We start from the raw sequence: 20426 nt of genomic DNA, 5'->3' as shown, positions 1-20426 counted from the left end.
TCACCCTCCCACTCCCTTCCCGCTCCAGGGGCCACAACACACAGACACTTCTTAACTTTGGAAAAGACCAAATCATTTGACACCCTTATGAGGTGCTCCAGGCTTTGAGAGGAATGGCATCTTACAGAAGACACCAGCTTGACAGCCTGTAACACAGGAGTCGGGAGCAGCTAGAAGAGTATCCAGTCCAAGCTGCTAGATTTACCAGGCTACACCCCATTTAGGAAAGTCCTCCAACTGTTGTGATGGAGACCTCAGATCACAAAAAGACTACTGCCCTTATTTTTTTTTCACTGGGTTAAGGTTTAGACCAAGTAGAGGATGCTAAGTTAACTAAGTACAGTGAAGTCTGTTCATGGTGGCAAGATTCACGCTGGTGGTGAGAGCAACCCAAAACACAGGACATCTTTTGACCAGAGGCTAAACCCCTGTTCTTGTACAGTACCACCTAAGTAGCTGCATACCACAAGTGCAAAATACAAACTACACCTACTCAAGATTTTCTCCTATCTTCCAGCTGTTTCACCAGATGTAATGGTTGTGATGATACTTACCTTCTCCAAGCAAAAAAAAAAAAATCAGACAAAACTCTCAGTTGTATTAAGGGTTATACAGCAACATCATTTGGGTCAGGTAGTTAATACAAGGCTATTTACCTTCAACATCATCCACATAAAAGCTTTGCAATCTGTTGTCCTTCATCTACCCTCCTCATATCCCCATATAAACAGATTTAGGAAGGAATGATGAACTCTGCTATAAATTCCAGCTCCTGGGCATAGAATCAGCTTTCACAAACAACTCACTGAGCAATGTTCAGGTACCCCTTCAGTACAGTTCATTCTTGTTGTGGTTCTCTGCTGAATCATCAGCATTTCAAAATGAACAGTGGAAAAAACGACTACTGGCAAGGTAATAAACTGGGAAGAACAGCCAACCATCCATTGCTGGGGTAGCGTACAAGTGTCAGTTACTTTTCAGGAACAGTTTGACAGGTTGAGCACACTAACAGTTAAAATCCTAAAGAGCCTGCAGACCTGCACAAGTCAACCCACGCTGCCTTTTTTTTTTTTTTTTTTTTTTAAAACGCTACAGACACTGATGAATACAATACTGAAAATAAAATGTATTAGGTACAAGACCCCTTGGTCAAGGGCAAATCTTGAGACATCTTTCTCATTTTTCTCAAATCCGTAACACTGAATATACTCATCACATAGGGTCTTCACAGTCAGTTGTACTTGTCACCCATTGACAACAAAAAATACTGGAGACATTGCTTCAGGATTATCCTGTATGAACTCTTGAAATACCATACTATCATGATTTTTTTCTTCTCTAGTACTTTTCTATTCATTATTAAGTTCAGAGAATGATAACAAGAAAGCATCGATAATAGTAACTGAAGAGAAGAAAAAGTCTAACTACGTATGAACTGTTGCAACTAAGATATCAGAAAACTAAAATCAGATTTAAATAAAATAATCCTGAAACCTTGAAAATCTTGTATTTATTTCAGATAGCAATCAGCAAATTGTGTATTTCTGAGAGAGCAAGTAAAATTAGCACAGGTTCTCAAACACCAAGGATGTTGTTACAGACTAATTTGTAGCAATTTAAAGCCTAGAACGCAACAAGAAATAGTATTTAAGGTAGCTGAATAAAACCAAACTAGATAAAAATTATTTAAGAGTCTGAAGCACCAGCATCATTTGTTATCCCAGAGCACCGATGGCCAGAACACAGTTTAAATGTTGATTCAATTCCAGTTAACAAAACTGAGCATTAGGAAACTGTGATTTCTAATTGCTAAATCATGTGCTGCTGTCTTTTGACACAGATAATTACTTCTCCAATTCTGCAGACATGTAATACTATATATACAGAAATATTTTTCTGATAAGCTCCAGGTCATCTTAGCAGCAGAGTACAGAACACAAGACACACTTCCTCCTCACTCTTGCATACTGGAGTAGTACCAGTGGCAATCGTAACTGATAAAACAAGCAACACTACCAACAGCAGTTTCTAATCTTCTTATAAACCAAGTATTTTTTTGCATATTACTATTTGAGATGATCTGCCTTAGATAGTTAAAAATGGAGTTTCCAAAAATCTAATTTACTCCATCTTGCTGGAATATTTTTATAGGCCCACTTACCAAACTGTTAAGTTTACAGACTACGTCAACTGGAAATTACTTAAATCCAAGCACAAGTACCGCACCACTGTTTGAAAACTCTTAATTAAGAATTCTGCAATGGAGTGCAAATACTTTTCAGGTGGAAGATGCTTGAGATACTGAGGCACAGGATTTTCTTAGCTGAATATGCATGCTTCACATAACGATGGACTTCATGTCACTCTATTTGCATACTGATAATTCCCTATACTACTTAGCCCAGCATCTTAATATCCTCTGTGTTTTAGAGCTTCTATCATTCCTCTAACTTTATTAACTTGTAGTTTCAGAAGCAAAGCAATGGTACCTTAAGGGCTTTTAGGACTTCTTGTTTTGTTTCTTTATAGGTTTGGATTTTTTGTTGTTTTTATTTTTGATTGCTAAGTATTGGCAGCTCTCAATATTAGCTGGATTTTCAACTCATCTGATAGGGCAGAAGTATCTACAACTCAGTAATAATACATATTACTAGACAGCTGGCCTAAAATAGTATTTCAGAATAAACTCAGATTCCTTTTTAGGTTCAGTTCTGTATTTTGGCTATATTCCAGTTTCAGGGTTCACCACAATAAAAATGACTTTGTAAGCACTTTAATAATACCATTAGATTTGATCACTCTGGAATGTAAAAGAGTGTCGATAATATTGGTAATGCTAGTGTCCCAGCATTCACTGTGAACTTCTTCTACTTTATAAATGCCAGAGAAGCTGTGGGTGGCCCCATCCCTGGAGGTGTTCAGTGCCAAGGTTGGATTAGGCCCTGAGTAACCTGATATAGTTAGAGGCGTCCTTGACCACTGACAGGGATTGGAACCGGATGGGCTTTAAGGTCCCTTCCTAACCAAACCGTTCTATGATTCTCCGTTTCTAAATTCTTTCCAGATTTCTTTTCAATGTGAACTCTCTATTCTGACCTGAAAAAATCTGCCTATTTCTTAAGAAGGTAGAGAAAGCCAATTATTTGGGGTTTTTTTGTTTGTTTATAAACATCTATATAAACATATGTACATACATAAACCATCTGCTTTTGCACTACCTTTTTAAGTAGACAGTATATGTATTTTTAAATAAATATATTTCTACATATACAACACACACAAATGTGCACATTGTACGGTCTCCAGGCCTTGGTACAGTAACAGAAAAATGGCATGACATTTCCTATGTACCAAAGACATTTTCATTGCTGTCTCTATGGGTCAATAATGCATTCACTGTCATTCATATGAGATGACCCATATCATGCCAATGATAAGGTTTTGAGAAAATTTGCCATTAAATGTTGTCCTGGAGAATAAGAATTCATCTAGACTCTATCACAGATCTCTGGTATGATGCCAAGCCAGCCACTTAAAATTAACCTTTCAGTAAATCATTATACCATGGGTGCCTGATCTGGGCCAAAGTACCAAAAATTCAGAAAAAATCCATACTTGGAGCACTTGCTGAAGTCAACCTAGACTGATAGAGATCTGAAAACTTCAGATGCTTATTTGACCTTACATTTTGTCAAAGATGTGCTTCAGTAGAACTATCTGAAAAATGAAGATAATGCCACTCTGTGCCACTTCTATGAATCACATTAACACTGTCGTTACAAACTCCATAAAAAGCCAGAGAGGGAAAAAAAAATAATGCTTTCATCTTCTGAATAGGGTTTGAATAGTATGCCATAAACATAGACTGGCCATTTAAGCAACGAATCTAACACGGAATATCAAATATAAACCTAAGCTTATCCATCTTGAGATGAATCTTACAGAAAAACTGTAGATGACCATGCATAATTAAAGACTGTACTAAAACACACATTTGAAGAGGTGAAATAACTACTTCTAATCATTTAAAAAAAATCCACAACTCCTTTACTAGTCTGCTGAGAGAACCTTTTTCAAAATACACTAATGAAATGGAGAGGAATAATCTGAAGGGGATAAAACAGAAATCTTAAACATTTGTCAACAAGCAACAAAAACAGATGTCCCTTAAAAAAAACTGCATCAAGTCCCAGTGTAGTGCACTTCTACACAAGACAAAATCAAAATCATCAGCAGCTAAAGCAGATAGCAGATTACTAGCAAGCTGAAAGTGAGCATTTTTTGCATATGTTTGTTCATATAACTTTTTTCCTAGTGTGTGTGTGTTTATGTATGTGTGTACATATGTTTATAAGTGTGTGCGTATATATACATATAAAATTCCAGAAGTCAAGTCATCTTGGATTGTTCAGCTTATGAAGCATAGCCACTCGATTGCACCACTATACTTTTCTTCCTTGTACTGTGTGATGCTTTCCCAAAAGGGCAAGTAACTATCCCTGGCTACGTTTATTTTCTGAATTGTAAAACAGTACTGATTATCCCTTCCAGAAACAGAAAAATTATGCTTCTGCTATAAAGTTTCACATTTCTTAGGACAGTATCCCACAATCAACACCCTTACTTTCACCACATTCATGAAAGAGCTTTGCATCTCAAGCCACATCTTGAGAAGTATTTTGTTTAATATTCTTTTTAGTAATGTCACAAATTTCCTACAAATAACATGTAGAAGGGAAAAGGAGGAATGAGATAGCTGCTGGGCAGCTGACAGTAAGTAATCCAAGGAACATCACCCACCCAGCGCGCATAGGCAGCTGCAGCACTGCCTCAAACCCTCTCAATTTATGAAAGATATACAAGACCTGTACTCTTCACAGACGCTATTCATCTTCAACTTCTTGCATTAATTAACCTAGGAAATGTAGCAGTTTTTCACTTCACCTCCCTCCATTCCAACCATGACGACATAAAGGTCATTTAGCACACTATTTTTCACAGAACAGTAAACTTACTGCCTATTAAACTAGTGTTAAAGAAGGAACTTAACAGCATTAACTACAATTAGCTTACAGAATTCTGTGAAACCTAGCACAGGGGATTTTTGCATTTGCTTCCAGCTCATCCCAGCAAATCAAGCTGCCAGACCGCAGGTGGTGATATCATAGAAGTAATTAAGGTTCTTTTCTTGAAATCAGGTGCATCAGACATCAATAAAAGATTTAGATTCTGGAAACGTACAAACATGAAAATAACTTCTCACAAATGATTGAGTCAGTTTTCCTTCCTGGCCAAGGAAGACAAAGTATGCATATCTTGAAACTCTGAACTTGCCTTCCCTCTCTCATATCTCATATCTTTGAATTCCATTTTCCAAGCAAAAAGCCTCTACCTGGAAAACAAGCATGGAAAGTTTCATTACCAAAGTAGTACTTGTCACTGAGCTACACGTGTCCTAACAGTTTCATTTTAAACTTCTGTACAAACCCTTATCTACAGATTTTGCTAATACAAAATCTGCAATTGCGTGCCAGCCCTATGTCAAAAATATGATTTTTTTTCATTTATATGTCAGCATTTCTTACATCAAACTAATTTTCTTACAAAATGATACCTTTATCTTTCACCATTCCCATATTTTGGTCCACGGAGTAAAATTTATCTCTGCGATTTAGTTAACTCAGAGTAATGCATTTAAAACGTGACAGACTTCAGAATGTAAGGTCTCTAAGCTACAGAGTTATTTTTTCCCACTCATCTATAAGCTATTATTTGACATTAGACTTACTGTGTTACAAGAAACCATCCAGAAACTTTCATTAACCTTCTCTGGAGAGCAAAAAGAATACATAGGCATCTGTCTCATTTTATTTCAATTTGCAAATTCAGGGTATCCTATTCTATTTCAGATTCTTCAGTACTTGAATTTCAAGAGGAAAGGAGTTGTGGTGGGTTTTTTTCTTAGATTAAGTTCTAAATATTTCATGAACAGCAACGATTTGGTAACATGAACTCCTTCATACATGGAATGTAATTAAGAAAAGAACAAACTAGTCTACAATAAGAAACTGTGATACATCTGCTGTATGCATATGAAAAATATACTGGGCGTGTTCTGAAACATTTTTAGATTGGTTTCTGTATTTCTACACAAAATCAAAGCTGAATTTGTGATGAATATATTCCTCCTTTAAGTTCCTGTTATCACATTTTCCCACTCTTTATGATTTAGTTATATACACCGAACATACTGTACACATTCCCATGCAGACTCTAGTACATACACCAAGCACAGAACACAGAGGTTTTCAAGACAGAAATGGTAAAACTGAAAGTTACATCAAACCATATAAAAATCTACCATGAAAATATAAACATCAGCTAAGTGGTAAGAATCTGTGTCTCTACCATCTTTTTATACTGTAAAGCCTTAATTTCTTGTTTCAGGTACCTGAGGCCTTGCTAAATTACATTTGTTGTTCTGCTTATGAATGCATTTATAACAAACAATAAACACAGGCAGCCCATGGGATTAAAGCCTGACAAAGGTGTAGCTGACTCATGGGATCAATTATAAAACATCAGTACTTATGCCTTTTGTTCATGCCGTGTTTTACTATCAGTTTCTGCATTTTCAGTGCAAGTCTACCACAGATGTTCAATGCCATGCTACAAGGCAACAGCACACCAGTACCACACATTACACAGAATAAATCTATTCTTATCACCAGCTAAAATTAAACCACTTGTTATAAAGCTCAAATACCTCTTTAAAGTTTTAACAAATGCATCCTGATTTTAACTGAATGCTCATAGCTTCGTGACCGACAAAAGTATGTCAATATTTTCCGAGTACATTTCTAACCTTCAAAAAACTGACACAGTTGCCTTTTCCAAGCTAAAAAACAACCTTACACACAGCCACAGATTCTACCACGACCTCAGGTACAGCTTTCCCTGAAAAACCCACTATTAAATTCCCAGATCAGGAGAAGTACGCGAGGAAGATGACAAGCAGTTCCCATTTCCATGCAGCTTGCCCGTGACAGGTTATTGATAGAACAAACAGAATTTGCAATACTTACTGAATGTTTCTCCTGCTGGCCCATAACTCCATGGTTAGCTGGTATTGCAAGTGGTTTCATAATGAAGAAACAGAAGCTGAACTGAATTTACACATCATGTACCAATTTCTTATGGATGGCAAGTCACCCTCTACAGCATTAAATTAAAACGGGGAGGGGGGGAGGCAAGCTGGAGCTAAAAGTGTCACTACGGGTAAGCTCAAAAAACCCCTCACACTTGTAGTGCAGAGAAGCAATCCAAACGACAGTGTTAGTCTCCATTTTTGTAACACAGAAAGTCTAACCATGACAGGATGCAAACAGCCTGATGAAACCCTACATATCCAGCGCTCATCCAGGGGAACAAAACCGTTCCCTGAGACAGAGGAATGGGAAGAAAAAAAAAAGGAGGAAAAAAGCTAAAATGGCTGACTGCACAGAGACTCCCTCAAAAAGGCTTAATAGAGTATTATGTTAGTCAGGGTGCAGGAACCAGCCCCAGCACCCAGCCAAGCATTGTTAATACTCCTGTTTCATTTGCAACCACACACGCTCACACACACGCCCCCCCGCCACCACCCTCCACTCCCCCAAAATCAGGGCAGAGCACGCAAGCAGGGACCTCCTCCCCCGACTGCCAGCGCTACCGGCAGTAGTGACCGGTGATCCATGCGCCGCTCAGCTAACCAAGTTTGCACAATTAATCTCAGCAGCGTGACATTGACGGACATTGGATTTTATGATGCCCGCTCCTCGCAGTCAAGATGAGCACATCTACCAGCAGGAGAGTCAGCAACAGAAATACAACACAGTAACGCACAAAAAAACCCAGAGAATCATGAGTCTGAATGCAATACGCCAATATAATTACGTTATTGTGCTTACTTTGGAAGACCATGGCTGCAGGCAGTTGGCATAGCAACGCACAAGGAAAGCCATTTCCTGGGTAGAAAGAATGCTTCCTTTTCTAAATAAAAAATTCCTCTTAGGATACAAACAGCATTGCTGCTTCCTGCAGAAAGCAAAGACACTGTAGTCTGTCTCTTAACCTGCACAGGCACACTCAATGCAGTCCTAGTGATGTAAATGCATTTCTCACTCACTCTCTCCCTCCCTCTTCCTTTATCCACCGAAATATTCGAGTCAAATGGAAGACACATTCCTTGATGCTCATCCCCTCCAACACTTAACCATTTCACTCATTAGGGTAGAGGTGGACAATGCAGAGAAAACAAGCAGCTCTTGCCTGTATGATGTCAGCCCCTGAAGATGAAGGCAACCCCGAGGGGAGGGATGCGCTCACAGCTGCTCCTGAGAGTGCTGCCAGAGTAAGGACCAGCACGTACCTCCACCAGCCCTGCACCGAGCAGGACTTTTCATGAAGATGAAGGCAAAGCAGAAGGTTTGACATCACCTCCCTTTTTCCCCCACCCAAAAGAGTGCTGCCGCAGAGCTGTAAACACTGTTATCAAGTATTTATAAACAGTGCACTTGATGAGTTCTTGCAGATTTTCAGCTGCTTCACTGTTAAGCGGGCCACAGACATCCACGGCCTGTGGCCCGTGAACACCCAGATCCTTTTAAAACGCAATTCAGGCTTTCTGAATATAGATCTTGCTTCTCCATGCACACTGAATGCACAAATCTCCCTGAAAACAAAAGGGGATGCAAGATCTAAAAGAGACTGACATACATACGGCTTTTATAATCCCTCTCTCTAACAGTAATTGTATCTTAAACCGGGAAATCTCCCGGTGGCTCCCCTTGTGAGGCTGTGCCGCTGGTCACACGCTGCCAGCACCAGGCCGCAGAGGAGCCAAGGTGCAGAGGCCGGGCTGCAGCAGCAAGCCAGTGGGTGGCCCTCACCACAGAGCCCCGATCCATGGCACCTGGTAGTGGAGACCCACGGAGCCAATGGGATCATGCCACCCGGCTGGCAAGCCTCAGCCTTCTAAGGGCACATTTACAGCATATTCTGTCAAATCAGAGACCATCTGTGCTTAAAGCCACTTCAAAGTCTTTTATTCCCTGAAACAATAGGAGGGAAAAGGATTTAACAGTCGTTATGAAGGCGTAAACACACAGGAAGAAATGAATGCTACACAGTACTACATAACCTAATCTGCAGCTGTCTTCCACCAAAATTACGTGTCCACTGATAATTTTGTTACGTAGCGATTTCTTTCTGTGCTGACAATGATTGCTAGGAAATGAGGCTATAACAATTAGCTAAAACAAATCTGATCTTATTTTTCACAGTTACTCTAAGGACATCACTTCATATGCAGCACATTTGAAACTGAATCTATTTATGTTTATGAAAGTTTATGACACTTGCGCGCTTGGTTTTCTAGCATATGCTAAAAAGTTTCCTTCAAGGAGAAGTTACTGTTTAAAATGACTGAATTACAAAAATAAGTTTTTTCAAGTCTTTGTGATGTGCCAATGCAACTAACAGATGACTTTAAAGCTTTAAATCATGCTTGAGTATTGTAAAACTGTGAAATGTTTAGCACCATCAATTTTCTGATGAAGTTCTGAACAGAAATAGGAAAAGATATTCACTTTGGGAAGCTCCAACAAAACCTACCTGGTACAAAATCAAAAACTACTACTTATTGAGAAAGCAAACTAAAACTTCTCAATTCAATGACCTTGCGTATAACACCACAACCAGAATCTAAGTTCAGTGCTTTAAGCTCATATCAGAAAAAAGAATTTCTGCCAAGATAGAAATTACTCAGCAGCATAGGAAGGAAACAACACTTTCTGGACTGTTATGTACTTAACTGAGCTATGAACACGTATCTGCTTAAGGAACAGGGGGAATGGTTTAAACTAACAGAGGGGAGATTTAGATTAGGCATTAAGAGGAAATTCTTTCCTCCAAGGGTTGTGAGGCCCTGGCACAGCTGCCTAGAGAAGCTGTGGGTGCCCCCATCTCTGGAGGCACTCAGAGCCAGGCTGGATGGGGCCCTGGGTAGCACTGCCCACAGCACATGCTTGGGACTGGGTGGGCTTTGAGGTCCTTTCCAGCCCAAACCATCCTATGACTCAATTGCCACCACTTCCATCACTTCCCACGTACAGTGGAGCAATGTAAACATCTGTACTTTCTATTATCAGTTCAGAAAATATGAAGGCTACTTTGAAAGTAATCCCTTTTGCTTTATTATGTTGGCCTACGACATCAGAGGCAGATGTTGGTGATATAGCAGTAGAGTTAGAACCTTCCCAAGCAATACTGCGTTACAATTTGTTTCCACACAACATATGGCAGCAGAGGGGCAGTCTGACAAAATAGCATCTGACATGGAAACAAGTATGAAGCAAAAAGGCACGTCATTGAACTATTCTGTGCGGAAAAAATGGCACCCATTGACATTCATCAACACTTGCTGAACGTTTCTGGAGACCAAACAGCAGATGTGAACACAGTGAGGTGGAGCGTGGTGCGTTCCAGTGGTGGTGACAGCGACAGTGGGTCAGCTCCCACAGTGCAGATTTTTACTAGTGTGGCACGCAGGCTCTTGTTCATCACTGGCAAAAATGCATAGCTAATGGCGGTAACTATGTTGAAAAATGATGTTTTGTAGCTGAGAATGTGCTCAATCAAGTGTTACTGTACTCTTTGCATCTGTTGTAGTTTCCATAGAAATAAATAGGAGGCATTACTTTTAGAGCAACCCATGTAATTACACAAGTTACACTTCATAAAAATTAAATAAAGGATAAGTTCAATTAACTTTTGCATCTTTCAGTAAAGAATGAAGGGTATTTAAATTTGTTGTACACACTAGAAAACTATAACCTGGAAAGTTTCTATCATTAAACAAGTATGAAGCCACTGTAAAGCCTAAATGCAACTTTGCATTCATGTGTATTTCAAAACTCGTGTACAAACTCCTAGATTAAACTTAAAGTTTGACAAGAGTAAAAAGTTTCTTTGCAAATGCTTTTGTAGGTGACTGAAGCGAGATGCTAATGAACCCAATCTGCAATAATTGGACATGATGAGTTATCCCCAATGGCTTTCAAAGTATAATATGCATAAGAAAGCTGGCATCTCTCCCCAAGCCTCATAAAAAATGGAAAAAATTCCTTACAAATGTAACCACAAATGTTAGGACATCCTTGGACGGAATTCAGAATTCATGAACAGTAGTTCTGAATTTAAGGTAGAAATTGGTACAGATCTCAGTAGCACATACCATGTAATTAATGCCTCTAAACTATTTTATTTTCCAGAATATCATCTCACAGACATCCTCCTAAATGGTGCTAGCAATGCTTGGACTATTAAATCTTTTTAGGTTAACGACAAATGCTGCAACAACAGATTACCTCAAATCTTCAATTTCAAGCAATCATTTTAACTCACAACTATTTACTGGAGTATTTAAAATGTTATACAGATTACAAACACACAAAATACTCTTTTCTATCTCAAAGACAGAAATTATCAGCATCTTTTCTCCTTTCCTTTGAGCACTGTATAAAGAAACGTTTCCTTCTTGTTCGAAATCTAAGTCATCAAATCATAGAATCACCAAGGTTGGAAAAGACCTACAAGATCACCCAGTCCAACTATCCACCTATCACTAACAGTTCTCGCTAAACCATGTCCCTCAACAGAACATCTAAATGTTCCTTGAACACCTCCAGGGTCAGTGACTCCATCACCTCCCTAGGCAGCCCATTCCAGCGCCTGACCACTCTTTCAGAAAAGCAGAATTTCCTAACGTCCAGCCTAAATCTCCCCTGGTGCAACTTGAGGCCATTCCCTTTAGTCCTATCACTAGTTACATGAGAGAAGAGGCCAACCTCCAACTCACCACAACCTCCCTTCAGGTAGTTATAGAGAGCAATAAGGTCACCCCTGAGCCTCCTCTTCTCCAGACTGAACAGTCCCAGCTCCCTCAGCCGCTCCTCATAAGGCCTGTGCTCCAGACTCCTCACCAGCTTTGCTGCCCTTCTCTGGACACACTCCAGGGCCTCAATGACTTTCTTGCAGTGAGGGGCCCAAAACTGAACGCAGTACTCCAGGTGCAGCCTCACCAGTGCCTCACCAGAGAGGAGTACAGAGTCAAAAGACAACAAACACTCTAAGGTCACAAAATCTACTGCCACTTCACAATTCCAGTAAGACAGAAAACCAAAAGAAGTCTCCTTTTCTGGATGACTTCTAAGTAATAAGGCACAAACTCCACAATCATTACGCACCCTCAAAACATTTATAGCAAAGGGGCAATTACACAGACATTATACATGGCTGTAGGAGAAGGCAATAGCATTTGTCAAATGAATTTTTTAGTTGATACAACATCACCATCATTATACTGACATTCACTGCACTGCTGGCAACACCAAAGTCGCTTTTAAATGCAGCTACCTGTGCTGTTTTGATAGCGTGTTTATTGATGGCACAGACCAATTGAAGAAATGCCCTTCTGCTGAGCTGCTGCAGCAGATGAACCTGTAATCCGGATCTTCGGGAGAATGATGAGCCTGGAGCTGGCAGGCTGGTGGCTAAGCAGGGCGGATGTACAGCAGCTGTCAATCTTCCCTGTGACCACAGGCTGATTTATCACCTCCAGCATAGCTCTGGCATCAGGAAAGCAAACTTCCTGTGTGTGGGCCAGCCAGCTCAAAGGGGAGCAAGTTATAACCTTCCTCTAAAACACTTGCCATCAAATTCTCTTTTATGACAGGATGACTTTTTTTTTATGCTAAAACAGACATAACAACTACTCATCCCAAACGTGGCAGTGTCCCACCTTCAGAGTATCCAAAATTTACTAGAGCAAAGAATCACCACAGTAATAGCACAGATAAACTCATTTGCACTCTGTATTTAACTCCACTTTAAATCTAATTTTTTTTCTTTAAAAACACATGGAATACATCCTTTGTGTTCCTGAAGCGTATATTACAGTTGTTCTTGTTACATTTTATTTGCAAGATGAAAAGGATTTTGATCATGCATGTTTGCAAAGTCACTTTACAACGTAATGTTTTACTAATTTACTTGTAGGTTATTGGTTACATGAGCCTCAAGTTTAATGCCATTAACAAGTCTTTAAAAGCATATATTATCGCTACTTAATGCTAAGAACTGGACATTAAAATAGGAGATACTAATGATTTCAGCCAGCAGAATGGTCACAGATAAGTTTCCTTAACTGCTTCAGTACTTTAGGAGTGGAAAATGCATTCTGGCAGAATACTTCAAGTTTTCCCAATGTTCATAAAGTTTTCTCCCCTCTTTGGTGTAAGGACATGAGTTTAAAACAACATTATTCAAATCAGAGAACCAGAGAATGTGTCTTTTGCTTTTTGATTGCAAAAACAAAAGCACACAAACAAAAAAGCAAATGCTCTTTCCAAGGTCAAGAATGATGGCATGCATAATTAGCAAGGCTCCTTTGCCAGATCAAAATGGTGCCTTGCCATCCATTCCTGCTTGAGCAGGTTTCCTGCTAAGAAATAAATCTCCTTATTAGCTTAGGGCAAAAACAAAACAAACAGAAATTGTAGCATTGTGTTCCTAACAAATTCACAGTAGGAATTTCAGGGACACAGGTTCTTCATTTATGTGATGTGCCCCCACATTTCATACTCTTACTATATACTACAGCAGGAAAACTTTACTTATACTGGATAACAGAATGCCTCTTTCCTGTGTGTCCTGTGTGTCCTACTGCTGCATGGTTGAAAGGTAAGAACAAAAATCAGGGATTTTTCCAAGGTCAGTTAACCACTCAAGTTGTAGCCCATTAAGTTCTTTACCAGCCTCCCTGAATCGTACAGCCGTTATTTGCAAGAAGCTGAAATGTTTGAACTGGAAGTGATGCTTATTCTGGCACAGATCTCAATGCACCTGAGACCACCATGGCAGGGGTTCCAGTATTAAATGCTAATGGATTAAAAACTAACAAAAACTGCTAGATTTTTACTTAATCTCATCTAAACACTGGCTGTTTTTTGTGTTGTTGATTTTTTGTTTGTTTGTTCATCATTTGTCACCTGTTGTGCGATTTTGGCAGTAGTGGAAGGCTATTTTTGCTCTAAGAAAATATGACATTCTTTCTAGCACTTTTCCTTGAACTTATTTAGAAGCTTTAAGAGAGAATGTGGAATTCTCATCACTGTGTTCTCAAGGTGGAAACAGACAGCTGACTGGCAATAAACCTCCATCTTCCACTAGGTTTCCAGATTCCTCCCATACTGGTCCAAGTTGTCATTTTTCTACCATATGTGATATTGATTCCTTTCTGTCTGTCCTCTTGACCATTTATTTGGACATCTTCTGTGGCAGATATCTAAGTATTGCTGTTATTTTAAGGAAGTTTAACTTTGATAGTGCTGGGCACTATTACAAAGGATTTTCATTCACTTCATTTGTCTGTTGGAAGGAAATAACTTTTGTTTTTGTCTCCAGACACAATTTTATCCAGGGAGATTCTCCCTAGATCCTACTCCAGGGGTTCCCAATTAAAACCAACACTAAAAAACACAGTTTAGCAGCATAAGATCATTTTCTTTTTGGAGAACTCTCACCTCATCTTCCTGCAATTTCTCCCTTGTGTAACATACAGCATAGACTATTATACCCTGAGAACTTTGTGTTCAAGCAACTGTATGGAAATATTTAACCAGATCTTTTGCTTACATCAGTAACAATTACATACAACCTCAAATATCTCTTATTCTCATAAAGTAACTATCAATCACAATGACCCAATTTATTTTTAGAGAGTCTAAAAACAGCATTACATCTATCAGAGACCTTGAAATGAAATTCTGAGTACCCTTTCTCTCCCCCCTTTCACTGCCAAGTGAATCAGAGAGCCAACTACCATCCACTGATAGAGATTCGATTTTGCCAATTTAACACTATATTTTTCCCGTGCAATTTTAACATTGGTTATGTGGATATAAAATAAAATTAGGTGCATCTGCCGAATTGGGTCTCTCTAATTTGATTCTACACTGTTTTGTATTGGAAGATTAGAAGATTCTTATCTGAAGATATCAGCATGCTTAGTATTAGCATCATCTTTTGTGTCCCATGGATCATTTGCAGACTTTAAAAACCAGTTAGCTGCACACCTTTATACACAAACTACAACATTCAAAAGAGGAATGAACCACTGGTGAAGAGTATAACAGAGTGAAGTGAAAAGACAAGGTAAAATATGGTAAATTTCAGCACATGCAGACACACACATGCATATATAAATGAAGCAAAATAGCACAGGAGCACTGCCTGAGCAGTTTTTATGCCAGGGATATCAATAATACATGTAATGCTGCCCGATGTTCCAGATGCATATCAAAACTTTACTGTCTTTGAATTGCCAGATAATTAAGGCTAACTGCTAAAAGAAAAAACTCTCAAAACTCATTACTAACAAGCAACGTAATACTAACACATTAACTAGAAAGAACAGGTTGGTTTTTTCCTCCATTATACCAAATACCCTTCCATCACAGATGTGTAAATTCCAGGAATTGAAAAAAGTTCTCAAGGTTGTTCTAAGAAGACTTAGTTCCTCAGAGACCTGAGCATGGCTACAGAATCACATTACTAGAATGGTAAGGAAAAGGAAAGAATTTACATGCAAACCTTGTAGCAAATCCAAGGCAACTACTTCGTTTTATTTAGCAGTTAGCTCCCCAAAACTGGGCCGTAACAAAAGGCAAAGTACTAGCTAAGACAACTGTGCTTCAACTTGTCAAGACAAGACAGGGCACTGATATAAACATCTACTGAACAAAGTAGTTGCTCAGGATACTTAAGCTGCTTTTATAAGTTTAAAATTCACTTAAAATGATCATTTTAAACCATTTGAATTCAGAAGTACCTTTAAAAGTTCTCAGAAACAGAACTTTAGCAGACAGATTGATGCCAAGCGCTAGTAATTTTATCTGTAAGTCACTATGTCAAGCACAGCTCACATAGCAGTGGCTCAGATGCTTGGGAAAACAAGCTGGCAGCTTTCTTCCATGCTTTAGCAGGATAATACCATCACTCCTGATGTCCATCTCTGCAGAAATGCCAATATCATATGCTTAACACAAAAATGATCCAGGTCCCATTTCCCTATACACACTTGACATGCAAAAATCATTCCTAAAACTTTATGCTAATTAAGATAGCATATTTAAGAAATATTTAAAAACATGTAAGGTTTTGCTTTGTATTTAAATTTTCCTCAACTCTAATCAAGTTTAAGTAGCAGAAATTCCATACTTGTAATTAGTTATATTATGCAATGATCAACTTAAGTAAGAGCTGTGAGAAAATTATTTTTCTCCTACATGAACAACATTTCATTTTAATGATCAGCATCACATTTAGTTAGGTTTTAGTCCTATACACCACGTCTCAGAAAAGCGGTATCATGAATGACATTAAAAAAGAACACCATAATTCAGTAACAACAGAAAAACCTCATGCTATACTGGAAAATATTTGCTGTTATTAACCAAAGTATCACATGTGTGTGTTCATAAACTACTGTCAACCTCTATGATCCATAAACAAGACCCATTGTCAGTAATGTATCTAAACAATGGAACTGTCAGTAAGATTACTGACACCCCAGTTGCATGAAATACAACGTAACTTAAAGTATGTTGTTCTTTGAATTTCCAAATCCAATCGCAATTACAAATCCAATTACAACATCAGTGTAAGCCCTTCTAAAGGGAATGAAAGAACAGTAAATCCCAAAGGATACATGCGTTCTTCAGCAAGGATGATGTAATATACAAAAATAGACATCCTTTGACAAAATCTGCTAGTTGAGTAAATAATGCTCTGCATGTCATCAATGTTACATTAGTTTGCCAGTAGATATTTCTAGAAGGAAGAAGATCTAACAATTTTGGTTTGCTACGGGTCCTACACAAAATAAAAACAGTGTTCCTCATATATTTACAGATTCCTTAAAGAATAAAGGAAGGAAGGAGGCTGTGTGGTTACCAGATTGCATTTTGCCACATCGGGCCAGGAAATACATATTGTCATTACAGCACTATCGGTGGACATGGAATACAATGTACAAACAAGAATACCTTGTAGCAAGGTATATCACAATAACAGTTATAGTGAGACAGTTGAGAAGCATATATTTAGCATTTCATGATTGTTTGGAAGAGCCCACGAAAAGAACCTAAAATGTGTATCTAACAATATAAACTGAAGTACACATGCAAAGAAGCAATTGTAACATGCAGCTTTTTTAATGTTAATTCTTGCCCAAAATTATGTTAGGCATTTGTCACAAAGTCCTAGAATAGAATCATCTCAGCTGAATTCTGAAATTCTGATCTACTGTATTAACAACAAAACATTGCTCATCTTACAAAATTTCACACCACTTAAGTTAGTCACACATACTAAGAGTAAGGAAAGCAACTAGACTATTGCATTAAATTTGGGCAGAAAAGTTCAGAAGTCTTACTTTTCTTTGAAGTCCTTCCTAGCCATAGAAATGACATGAAATTGAAATTACATGGCTGATTATTTGAAATGTTTTTGTTTTTGTTTTTTTTAAATAAAACACGGAAATTTTGTTTTATGGAACACAAGCAGTTGAACATAGATTTTCAATCCAAGACTTCGAGACATTCACCAAAAAATGCAAATACAAAACAGCATCAGGAAAAAAAAAGAGAGGCTACTTTGCCAATAGAATCCCAAGAGTTGGAAGAGACCTTTAAATGTCGTCTAGTCCAACTCCCCTGCAATGAACAGGGGCACAACAGCGAGATCAGGTTGCCTAGCACCTGATCCAGCTTCACCTTGAAAGTCTCCAGGGACAGGGCACCCACCACATCACTGGGCAACCATTTCCAGTGCCTCACCACCCTCACTGTAAAAGACTTTTTCCTTATATCTAACCTACATCACCCGTCTTTGAACTTGCAACCATTTCCCCTTGTTCTATCACCACAGACCCTGCTAAAGAGCCTGTCCCCTTCTTTCCTGTAGCTCCCCTTTAGATACTGACAGGCAACTCTCAGGTCACCTCGCAGCCTTCTCTTCTCCAGGCTGCACAGCCCCAGCTTTCTCAACCTGTCCTCATAGGAGAGGTGTTCTATCCCTGGGATCATTTTTGTGGTCCTCCTCTGGACATGCTCCAACAGGTCCATGTCTCTCCTGTACTGAGGACTCCACATCTGTTTGCAGTACTCCAGATGAGGCCTCATCAGCGCAGAGTAGAGGGGCAGGATCACCTCCCTTGACCAACTGGCTGCACTTCTATTGATGTGGCCCAGGATACAGTTGGCTTTATGGGCTACAAGGGCACATTGCTGGCTCATGTCCAGCTTCCCATCCATCAGTACTCCCCAGGTCTTTTTCAGCAGGGCTGCACTCAATCCTTCCATCCTCCAGCTTGTATTGGTAGTGGAGGTTGCCTTGACCCAGGTGCAAGACCTTGCACTTGGATTTGCTGAACCTCATGAGGTTCACCTGGGCCCACTCTGCTCAAGCCTGTCTGGGTCCCTCTGGATAGCATCCCATCCCTCTGGGTGCTGACTGCACCCCACAGCTTGGTGTCATCAGCAAACTTGTTGAAGGTGCACATGATCCCACTATCAATGTAATTGATGAAGATATTAAAAGAGTATCGGCTCCAGCACCGACCCCTTGGAGACACCATTCATCACCGTTCTCCATTCAGCCACTGACCACCACTCTCTGGACTCAGTCCTGCAGCCAGTTCTTGGTCCATTGAACAGTCCACCCATCAAATTCACATCTTTCCAGTTTGGAGAGAAGGATGTTGTGTCAAAGGCATTACTGGAGGGCAGATAGATGACATCAGTGGCTCTTTCCTTGTCCACTGATGCAGTCAGACCATCATAAAAGGCCACCAGGTTGGTCAAAACAGGATTTACCCATGGTGAAGCCATGCGGGTTCTCCCATATCAACTCCCTGTCTTCCATGTGCCTTAGCATAGCTTCCAAGAAAATCTGTTCCCTGATCTTTCCCCACACAGAGGTGAGATTGACAGGTCAGTGGTTTCTGGGGTCATCCAATGATTTGAAGTAAATTTTAATTACAAGAGGAGTTAGGGGTAGGGAAGCAAGGATGCTACAATTTTTTCATTTACTCCTGACTTTCAAAATAAGCAAGAAGTCAGAAATCAATCTTATTTTCACATACTCTTTTCAGGAGAGCCACAACTACAGATGAAACTATGCCAGATAGGACACTGTTTCGTTTCCAGCCCTCCTCATTCAAATTTTCAGTCACTCCATTCAAAAAAATCCCAAAGGACAATACTTGTCTGCCCGTAACACTATCAGCGGAATGAGCGGCTGCACGGCATACAGCATGTGAGGATGAAATTACTATTTTTGTAATAATACAAAAATAATTGTAACCTGAGGAAAAAGCAGAGGTTATCATTGGGCTCACACCCACTGCTCTTTTCCTTCCAACACACATGGGATAAGCAGATTGCCTCCTGATGAACTTCAAGCTGAGTAGCCTCCTGAAGGTAGCAGGAATCATGCTGGGCTTTCAGCAGGCAGCTTTAACAAGTCTGGCTGAGGATGCATCAGCAGCAATTTTCATTAAGGTGTTAAGTAACCCAAACCTTCTCAGATTCTCACAGAGATGAAAAACCACACGCTGCAGGTTTGGTTCATGGCTGGTGCTTCAGCATTTTACCTATGGGCCTACATACACTTCTTTAAAAGTCCCCCAGGCAGCTTTGATACTTCACCTGCAGCAAAGGAAAGGCCTCAAAAAAAGCATACAGCCCAGTTCACGTACCAAAAGGCACAGCAGAGACAGATTATCCCAAACTAGATCATTACAAATCACTATTCATAACCTCTATGGCACTGAGGAACAGCATCTCGTCTTGAACAAAGTCCTTTCCTTTCCAAACATCATTAATTTACACTATGTCCCACATTAGAGCTATAGCCACCAGCTCAGCAGCACTCAGGACCAATCCTTTATAGAGTAGCCACAAAGCTTACTGGTGACAGAATACTGCAAGAGATGTCTACCTTGCTTTAAATTCACCCTAAAAGTGACTATTCTATTTTGAAGTTTCAAAAAAAAAAAACATGAAGCAGGAAAGCTGAACAGTTTCTTAGGAGGTAGAGCCCACATTCTTTTCAGTCAAGTCACATAAAACAAAGGCTAATAAACAAGTTGTCATGGTTTTGTGATTTTCGGTTATTGGTATTCCACATCATAACATCATGTAGTGGACATACCTAGTTCTCAGAAGAGAAGGACTACTACAGTCCCCATGGTACTTTGCTCCTTTGTTACCATTTTCCAGCCGGAGGGAAAAGATAAAAGCTCGCAGTATAAAAACTTGCAG

The 20426-nt window shown here is 39.4% G+C and overlaps 1 protein-coding gene across 6 annotated transcripts in view; it reads right to left on the bottom strand.

The window, feature by feature from the left end:
- RAPGEF2 (Rap guanine nucleotide exchange factor 2) overlaps positions 1–20426 on the bottom strand; it is a 179802-nt gene that overhangs the window by 62252 nt on the left and 97124 nt on the right. The window contains exon 1 of one of the 6 annotated variants that reach the window (XM_021396688.1): positions 7086–7594. The exons of the other annotated variants lie outside the window; for them this stretch is intronic. Coding sequence (XP_021252363.1) covers positions 7086–7145 — 60 coding nt within the window. The 5' untranslated portion in view covers positions 7146–7594. Of the gene's footprint in view, positions 1–7085; positions 7595–20426 lie in introns of those variants that run through there. 6 annotated transcript variants of the gene reach the window in all.

This window comes from Numida meleagris, chromosome 4 (genome assembly GCF_002078875.1).
Source record: "Numida meleagris isolate 19003 breed g44 Domestic line chromosome 4, NumMel1.0, whole genome shotgun sequence".
NCBI lineage: Eukaryota > Metazoa > Chordata > Aves > Galliformes > Numididae > Numida > Numida meleagris.
Note: the sequence above shows the minus strand (reverse complement) of the source record. Positions and strands in the feature narration are given on the sequence as shown.